Source organism: Morus notabilis, unplaced genomic scaffold, assembly GCF_000414095.1.
Source record: "Morus notabilis unplaced genomic scaffold, ASM41409v2 Scaffold4400, whole genome shotgun sequence".
NCBI lineage: Eukaryota > Viridiplantae > Streptophyta > Magnoliopsida > Rosales > Moraceae > Morus > Morus notabilis.
Genome location: NW_010366693.1, coordinates 1 through 9,537, shown reverse-complemented (window position 1 = coordinate 9,537; position 9,537 = coordinate 1). Strand labels below are relative to the sequence as shown.

General features: G+C 32.9%; 2 protein-coding genes across 2 annotated transcripts; both read right to left on the bottom strand.

The window, feature by feature from the left end:
• Window positions 1-285: 285 nt before the first annotated feature.
• Window positions 286-3,812, bottom strand: LOC112094066 (probable serine/threonine-protein kinase ifkC). The gene is made up of 4 exons (XM_024174071.1): window positions 3,704-3,812; window positions 1,148-1,280; window positions 725-1,065; window positions 286-635 (listed from the first exon to the last, which is right to left on the bottom strand). Exons 1-4 carry the CDS (start codon window positions 3,810-3,812, stop codon window positions 286-288), a joined length of 933 nt encoding a protein of 310 aa, XP_024029839.1.
• A 3,166-nt stretch (window positions 3,813-6,978) lies between these two features.
• Window positions 6,979-9,301, bottom strand: LOC21384260 (GDSL esterase/lipase 1). The gene is made up of 5 exons (XM_024174072.1): window positions 9,005-9,301; window positions 8,787-8,908; window positions 8,276-8,509; window positions 7,398-7,653; window positions 6,979-7,290 (listed from the first exon to the last, which is right to left on the bottom strand). Exons 1-5 carry the CDS (start codon window positions 9,252-9,254, stop codon window positions 7,067-7,069), a joined length of 1,086 nt encoding a protein of 361 aa, XP_024029840.1. The 5' UTR covers window positions 9,255-9,301; the 3' UTR covers window positions 6,979-7,066.
• Window positions 9,302-9,537: the final 236 nt, after the last annotated feature.

Genomic DNA, 9,537 nt, shown 5'->3' with positions numbered 1-9,537 from the left:
ATTACTTACCTCATAGGAAGGAAATCGCATTTGATATATCTATCCACGAGTAATAATCCGTGAGAAAACAAAAGTCTTGCAAGGTCGTTCTTATCTACACGTGTGATGTGTCACATTATTCACTAGAATTGTCCACGAGTATAAACCGTCAAACAATAGCCAGATCAAACAGTTGAGCAAAAAAATCAAAAAATACCCAACTCCCAAGTGATGTGTCTTATCTACATATGTAGCGGTCCAATAGCTATCCGACAAGTCCAATAGTTCCAAGTGATGTGTTATATTCTATCCGACAAGTTGTGGTGGGTCCGGAAACATGCTTATCAGATAACCCTTCAACTCAGAAGCCGATGGTCTCTTTAACGGATTGTCATCCAACAGCTCTTTCAAGACTTCTTTAGTCTTCTGATTTGCCTCCAGCTCTTTCAGCTCCTCTTCTATCTTCTCAGCTCCTTTTTTTAGATTCTCTAAACGCATAGATCTTTCCATACGCGTGCCACACATAACCAACCATTCGAACAGGATCACCCCAATCGAGTACATATCATATTTCGTGTCCATGGTCATTTGTTCTCCTGGCGGTTTGTACAGTTTTTTCCCTACGCATTTGTCCCGAGCCGCACCGATTGCTCCAGCTGAAAAAAAAAACAAAAAACAAACAAACAAACATGTTAATTTTTATTGTTGATTAGTTACAGGATAAATAAAGGTTATAGAAATTTACCCAATCCAAAGTCTCCTATTTTTACTTTGCCTTCCTCGTCCAGGAAAATATTATCCGGACTTAAGTCTCCATGGACTATTTTCTGCTGGTGTAAGTAAACTAGTCCGTCGAGCATTTGCTCAAACAACTCTTTAGTACTCTTACGAGGCTGAGAAGCAGAACTTATGACATCTTCAAGTGTTTCGCCACACAGTTGAAGCTGTACATAAATGCAGGGAAACTTGGAACCTTTACGGTAGTAGTCGTCTTCACCAGATGAGCCCTTCAATGAATCCTCCACCCATGCTGAATGATAGCGGATGATGTTTGAATGCTCCAACTTTGCGTGTATCTGAACCTCCCTAAAACAAATTCAAAACAACTCTAAATTATAGCGCATGGTCCTAATAAACAATGTACTTGTGAAAAAACAAGTGTCGATACCTTATGAGCGTGTCATAGCTTATGAGCGTGGAATGGTCATTGGGATCATCACATATTGGTATTTTTTTTATGGCATATTGAAAATCATCAACTTTAGACCTGCACAAGGTAACGACACCATATCCGCCACTTCCTGAACGAATAGGAAGCATGTTCGTACTTAGCTTTCAACCATGCAATGACATGACTATTTTCATTTATTCAAAGACAAAAGTTGCCCGCTTTGAGGCACCACATTTAGGATAGATATCCACTAACGCAGATGAATCTTCCAATTATCAAAATTGGCAATTCGAGAACTGCCTTGAATAAGGCTAACCATGGTTCATGAGTCAATATTCTATGATATTAATATCATGTAAACGGGACTAGCATGCAAGAGCATATCTTATAACACAAGTAAAAACAATACCAAGATGTACTCAATTAACACTTCAGACTAACTTGAACTGCACCAGCACGCCTTGTACAAGAACGAGCAGAAAGATACTCTTTTTCACAAACTAAGACTATACTATAAATACAAAAAAAAAAAAAGTAATTGCATATGTTATAACTCAAGTGAAAACAATACTAAGATGGTACCGATTAACACTTAAAGTTATCCTAATAAGGGGGGAATTTTTGAAAATATTTGAGAATGAAACAGAGAGAAAATTTTTAATAACTGTATCCAAAAATAACTTTCAATATTAGCATAAATCTGCAAATAGGATAATAGTAACAAGAATTAAAAGATGAGAAAGAGTAACTTATGAGGAAACTTAAGAAATGTAGAATTTAGATCTAAATCATTAACTTTTCTGCTATTTGATGACAAGAACTAAATATAATCATAAGAAGTTGCCATCATAATAACTAGATAATATGAGTAAGACTTTAAGAAAAGAACTAATGAAACACCTACAAGGGAGACTATTTAAACTCTTACATGAAGAGATTAGTGAAACTCAAGAGAAAAGAATATTACACTGACTAAAGATCTTTGTGAAGTACGATATTAGTTGAAACAAAACAGAGAGAGAGAGAGAGATATAATCATAAGAAGTTGCCATCATAATAACTAGATAATATGAGTAAGACTATAAGAAAAGAACTAATGAAACACCTACAAGGGAGACTATTTAAACTCTTACATGAATAGATTAGTGAAACTCAAGAGAAAAGAATATTACACTGACTAAAGAACTTTGTGAAGTACGATATTAGTTGAAACAAAACAGAGAGAGAGAGAGAGAGAGAAAAATCTAAGAGTAAAGTATAACTATGATACAAGACAAAGAGTAAAGTATAACTATGATACAAGACAAAGAGTAAAGTATAACTATGATACAAGACAGTGACATAGATTATTACATACAGATAAACAGTAAAATGTAATGTGAGTCAATAGGAAAAATCAATCAGGTAAAGCAACAAGCATAAAACCTTCACATAATGCAACAATTGCATAAACTAACTAAAGAAAGACCCACATAAACAAGGATAAACTCAAAGATATTCCAGGGAAAAAAATTGCCATATAGTGAGAAAACATATAAATTACAGAAGAAGCCCCAATCTAGTTACCAAACAAAGAATAATCTATACAAATCACTAAAAAGCATTCACACATTGCTTAATACAAACACTAAATCTATAACGCATTTAGTTATGACGACTTTACTTCCTGGGCCAAACCAACTGCCATCTCTTAACAAACAGTACAGCTGCCTTATATCATCAACATCATCAAGAACAATGAGCATCGTTTTATTGTGGAGCCTATTTCTCACAAAGCTGTTGACTAGACTTTCTAGATCTCTTTCCTCCAGTAGATTTGAAAAAAGCTTGGCTCCTAGATAAGGCAGTCCATGGTTTTTTGAATTTTCCCTAACATTCTCAAAAAAGCAGCAATTTTCAAATCGATACGCAATAGTAGTCTTGCCGATATCACCAAGCGCCCAAAGGCCTATGACACGAGGATTTGGTAATCCAAAGCATAACAGGGATTCAATTTCCTCAAGTTGTTGATCTATTCCAACAAGGCCCTTTGTATTAATACTAATTTGTGGCAGTCATTTTAATTTCCTCAATACATTTTTCAGAATCTTCTCAATTAATTCTGACTCATACCTAGTATAAATAGAAGAGAAATAAATTAATTCAAAAGAAGCATCTTACAAAATTAACAAAGAAAAATCATGACAAATGAAGCATCTACATCTCCATCTAGTGAAACTTTCTAATTAAGACGTTTTTTGTTTTTTTTTTTTTTTTTCCAAATTACATTCCGGAACCGTACAGAATCACTTCCGATCAAGGAAGATCGGAGATAATGCGAGCGAAAAAAAAAAAAAAGGAAGATCGGAGATATCACGCAGTACCAAACAAGATTTCAACACAACTTTCGAGATGGGAGGTTCGTTGAACTCGTCGATTGAGAGGTAATGTAGCATATTTTCCGTAGGCAGAAGAGAAACAAAATTGATGCGATGAAAGATAAACCACCACAAAGGTTATAAGAAACGCTAGCAAACGATTCAAATATGGAAGAATGTGGATAGAATCTATTACCGAGGCGGTCTCCCTCGTCAAATTCAGTGAGAAATCTGGAGGATGGATCAATCACCAGTATCTCCATGCCAGATGTAGGGCAAATCAGTGTAGTTAGACCACCCGCCATAGCTGTCAAGAAAGGGAAAGCAAGAGAAAATTCAGAAATGAAGGAGAAAAAAAGGCGGTAACACCATAGCTGAGAATTGACGAACCTTTCTTGTTCGTCTTCTTCTTCTCGATCCTTCCTTCTTCTTCAGCAGAAAGAGTTTTGGGCGGGAAATTCAGTTGATGAAGGCTATTACGAAAACAAAAGACAAGAAAAGAATGGAAATGAATATTCTCATTCATCAGAAAATAATTTATATACAAACTAAGTAACAAACTTGCTGAGTAAGTTTTACAAACTAATTAGCTTGCTGAGTAAATTTAACAAACTAACAAACTAATTAGTTTTGGGCGGGAAATTCAGTTGATGAAGGTGGTATCATTTTGAGTGGTATTTTTTATTTTTTTTCTTAATTATTTCTTCGAAGTGGCGCACTCTAGACTGCATGTTTTCGTTGGGCTTGGGCACAGGCTTCCCCAACTTGAGCTTCAGAAAGTTTGTTGTATTGTGTGTTTTGTGTTTACATTCTAAGAGCTATACTGGGCCCAGGGTGGGTAGCTGCCCTTCCCCAACACTCCCGGCCCAATGACTTCTTCTATCCTTGTCCCCAAACGAACTTTTTTCACAATTTGCTTTACTACTTTCCCCCCTAAACTCTTGAAAATACCAATGCTAATCTTGAATTTTATAAAACATTTCAGTTATGCCCCCAAATTTTTCCTTTTAAATATATTCACATCAAACTTAAAACCCCAAACAAAACAATTAAACTATACTACTACATGAACGCTTAATTTTTGGGTTTTTAACTTTTAAAAAGTGAATTATATTCTATTCCAAGGTTAATTCAAAAGAGACAAATCAAATTTCAGATTTACTACACCGTCATTAATGAAATTTCAGTTGTGTTCCAATCTCCAGCTCCACCAACTGTTGGGTAGAGTAGAAGGGGGTAACAGTAGAGTTTGTCAAAAAACAATTATTGAGTAATCATTGTTTCCAAAACTAAACGAATAAACAGCTCTTGAGAGCAAAGTTCTGACGTTCTTATAACATTCTTGAAATAACCACGTTGAGTTTTGAGGTCTATCACCTGGTCAAATAAATGTCACATGAAAAATGTCTGAAATTAATTATAAGATATTAGCTTTAGTGAGATTATTTCTCACACTATCTCTCTTTAATCATAGTTGTAATTAATTAGTAAAACAACATTATATTTATGATTTCCGGTCTGTAAATATATGGTGGATTGTATGGCAACTTTGCATATTCAGATCTCCTACAAGTAATTCATAATTTTTAACTATCATATTTTCATCATCACTCGTTAAATTATCATACTTTATTTAATATGATATGATTATGATTTGATTTGATTGTTCAAAAATTGTACTTAGTTTTAAGAGCTTGGATAGTTCTTTGTTGTGCAATTTTAGGAATGGTGTGATATTGTCAAAGCATGCACTGGAGTTTGTCCCTTCAAATGCTCTCGCGGCGTGTGGTGCACAGCCTAGAGGCACTACGGTATGGAACCCAAATTTCCGTCCTCCAATCTCATATATTTCCTAACACAAGTCATTAAAAAAATGAATATAAAAGTTTCTTAACATGTATAAGGATTTAAATTTAAGGTTAACTATCGGTTCAAATCAAGTTTAATTTTTAACTTTCATGCATGTCAGATTAAATAAAATAATTTTTTTAATTTGGCCCTTAAGTTTTTAACAATTCAGCCCCCGACCTTTTTTTTTTTGTTAAATGAACCTGAATTCTTAAATATGGTGCAAAAAGGCAAAAAAATGGTAACATCCATCCAATTTTGAACGGAACGGATCACTAGCATAATAATTTATCTTTAAATAAAAAATAACAGTTTAAAAAAATTGATGAAAATCTGACACTTAAAAAAATTGTCTTATCTGTTTGGTATTTTTACATACCTTATCAATGAATTCTCCCAATCAAAATAACAAAACATACATTTATACAACACAATTTAATGAAAATCTCAAAATGTAGAGCTTTTTAGAAGCTGTTTAGTTTAGTATTTAAGTTTTTAATTTAAATTTAAATGTGATTTTATATAAAAAAATGTTACTGTAATAAAAAAATTAAATATAATTATTTTTAAAATTTTTTTATTATAATAAAATTTAAATCGGTGAAATGATCAATAATTTGAATTAAAATTACAAATGTTTGAAGACTTTTTCACTTTTGACCACAAAATTTTTTTGATGTTCTAAAGCGATAGGCGAGCACTAGTCAATATAAGCTCACTGATGACGCAGAAAAACAATCGACTAAACTAGTGCCGATTCATTTGACTGCTTCTCAACATATCTCTGGCGGATCAATGAAAACGAAAAAGCTTTTGTCTACATCCCATCCCTTTTGTCCTTTTGTGGATTTTTGTCGTTTTCTTTTATTTTGTCATCCATCTCTTTTGTTGTGGTTTTATTGTTAGTTTGTTGCTGGTTTTTGACATGGTATGGAAAGCAAATTTTCCTCTTCCAAGTTCCAATCTTATATATTTCTTAGGACGACTAATAATCTAAGGAAAATGTTTGAAATCTGTATCATATATATTTTTACCTGGTCAGTTATATGTTACCCATCACCCAACACTACGAATTGTCGGCAGTGGCGGAGCCACTCATATGTTTGAGTTTGAAATTTTAATTTTTAAAATTAATGACCCCATTTATTTCACTTATACGAGTTTAAAATTCGAGTTTTTTTACAGTAAAAAGTTCTTAAAAACAGTCGCATCTAACTTTTTTACTACATTAAAAAACTCTCACAAAAAGTCACATCTGAACTCGAATCATTGAACTAAACGAATCTAAAATATTTACTGTCCCCGATATCATGAGAAAATTCATTTTGTGCTCCCATTTAATAATTGAAAATTTTAAATATATCCCTGTTCAATAAAAGTTTCTCTTTTTTTATAGTGTCCACTGAAAAAAGATTTTGGCCTAAGATACTATGCAATAAGGATATGATTCTCTATATTAAACATTAAAAATGATCCTTTGTCAATTTTAATGTCAAGAACTAGAATTGCAAAAAACAAAAAAAAAACAAAAAAAAAAAGAAAGAGTTTATGGTCAACTTAATTAATTTATCTCATAGTTAAAAATTGTAGCCAACTTTATTTACTTTCTCAATTCAAGCCAAGGTATTCTTTCATGCATTTAAATTAGTAAGCTGATCATAAGCTTCATTATTTATGAAAAATTACTAACACGTGCAATATAAAATTTTAGTTAAGCTGCAAATAATGCCTTGAAATTGTATGACCCTGTGACACTGAGCTTTCCACTCCATGCTAACTTGGCAAATTGTTGGTTGGCCTTTTCTGTGGGATGACCAGAGTCAAAGAAGACGTAATCGCTAACATTATCACACAGTTCATACTCTTCCCATCCACAACTTGAAGTTCCTCTGTATGGACCACTGCCACAGCATGCCACTTTTGCTTCTTTGAAACCTTAGTTTTCAACATAGAAGACACATAACTCTGTCACATTTGGATAATTTTAAAAATAAAAAAAATAAAAAAATAGCTCTAGAAAAGTGAGAATTATGTGAAAATACCAAATTTGGAAGGGTTGTCTATTATTTCTAAAAAAAATGAGTAGAAATCCAAAAGAGAGTATTTGAATTCTTGGAGCTCGATCTGCAACTTTTTTAAGAGCTTGAGGAGTTCTGAGTTGTGCAACTGTACAAATGGTAAGATTTTCTCATTGCATGCGCCGGCTTTTGTCCCTTCAAATGCTCTCGCGTATGGTGCACAGCCCAGATGCCCCACGGTTTGGAACCCAAATTTCCTTCCTCCAATCTCATATATTTCCTGGCACACGTATAATGAGCATAAAGTCCAATAACATGTGTAGGGATTAACCCGTTCACTTCGCTGATTCGAGTTTAGAATTTGAGTTGAGATGTGACTTTATGTGAGAGCTTTTTACTGTAGCAAAAAAGTTAGATGTGATTGTTTGTGAGAGCTTTTTACTGTAGAAAAACTCGAATCAGCGAAGTGAACGGGACCTAAGAAACACCTCACACCATATGATGCTTGAGATTAATACGAAAGAAGAATTCTAAGATAGGGATTAAAAAATAATATACGCAGTACATAATTTTTGACTGTCAATTTAAATCATGTACAACTTTTAACCATTAAGTCAAATTAGAATCACATCACATCAAATAAAATATGACAATAGAAAATTTGATGAAGATCTAACAGTTAAAACCCATATATCTCTATTATTTTTTTGAAACTTGTCACAAAAATCTCATATAAATAAAGATACATTGTATGTTTATTTCGCAACTTAAATTAAAATTTTAAGTTATATATATGAGAGAAAAACACTATAATGAATCAATTGAATTTAAACTTTTTATAACACTATAACACTAAAATTTAATTTGTGATTTAAATTGGGAAAAGAATAAGATGATGGTACCTGAATCACTTCAGTTATATTGCCAATCACCAGTCCAACCAACTGTTGGTCAGAGTAGGGAAGGACGGTAGAGTTTGTCTGTTCATAAGCAGCTACCGAGTAATCATTGTTTCCAATACTAAATGAGTAAACAGCTTTTGAAATCAGAGCTTCGGCCTTCTTATCCCCAAGTTTCTTCCTCAGCACTCGGTTAACATTCTTGAAATATCCAAGTTGAGTTTTAAGGTCTATCACCTGAAATAAATATAAAAAAACAAAAAAAAAATATGTTTCACCGTCATAAGGTGAAGCTCTTTACGGTATATCATTAAATGTGTTTCTTAACTCACATTAAAATATGCAAAAATGACAAATTCTAATGTATATTTGACGTTTTAAAACAAAAAACTTAAAGAGTAAGGTATTTTTCTCATACCAACCGTGAAAATCTAATCATAAGATATTCAAGTCATTATTTCTGCATAATCACAACTTTAGTGCGATTATTTTCACACAAAACTATATTACATACATATCCTCTGTAAGTTTCGACCAGAGCACCAGCTCCAGCAGAACCAAAGTTCACCCCATAACTATATTCATGATTTCCAGGTTGTAAATACGGTAGAATGAATGGCAACTTCGCATATTCAGCTGCAATATTAATAAAAGATTTATAAAAAAGTAAGACCTTAATTAATAATGGTGTGATAATATAGGGATACTTAAAAGTAATTAAATTAATCTTACCGAAAAAATCTGGGATGAGTCGACCATCGGAAAATCTGCCAGTTGGGTGCTTAAAGAAGGTTTCACCATATGGATAAAAATTAGCCCGAGCAGTAGTGTTGATGTAGTTATTGTTTCCGGAATCAAAAAGTGAATCTCCAAAGATGAACAAGCTTGTTGGGTGATCAATATGATCGTAACACTTTGTCGGATCAACGAGGCTAATTATAGTTATACAGAAAAATATAAAGACAAAGCGTGATTTCTCCATGAGTGATCTCTTTCAATTTGTTTGATGTCGAGGGAATAATATATATATGGAAGAGAAGAAAATTAATAGCATCAAGGCATTTCTTGATCTGATCTCAATTGACTTTTAGAAAAATTAAAGGCCGTTTCTACAATTGAATATTCAACATCCCTTGATAATAACAGATTATATAGAAAAAGAATTACTCTCATAAATGCCCTCTTAATTATGTATCTTATTTCAAAATGATCCCTGACTTTATAAAATAGGTTAAAATGCCCTTCAATCTAAAAAAAAAAAAAAA

Excerpts from the sequence above, each read along its gene's own strand:
- LOC112094066 (XM_024174071.1), bottom strand. The coding sequence starts at position 3,812 with ATGGCGGGTGGTCTAACTACACTGATTTGCCCTACATCTGGCATGGAG. Across the intron at positions 1,281-3,703 it reads TGACGAGGGAGACCGCCTCG|GAAGTGGCGGATATGGTGTC; the intron begins GTAATAGATTCT and ends CTATTCGTTCAG. Across the intron at positions 1,066-1,147 it reads AGCTATGACACGCTCATAAG|GGAGGTTCAGATACACGCAA; the intron begins GTATCGACACTT and ends AATTTGTTTTAG.
- LOC21384260 (XM_024174072.1), bottom strand. The coding sequence starts at position 9,254 with ATGGAGAAATCACGCTTTGTCTTTATATTTTTCTGTATAACTATAATT. Across the intron at positions 8,510-8,786 it reads TCGAAACTTACAGAGGATAT|GTGATAGACCTTAAAACTCA; the intron begins GTATGTAATATA and ends TATTTATTTCAG. Across the intron at positions 7,291-7,397 it reads AGACAACCCTTCCAAATTTG|GTTTCAAAGAAGCAAAAGTG; the intron begins GTATTTTCACAT and ends TTGAAAACTAAG.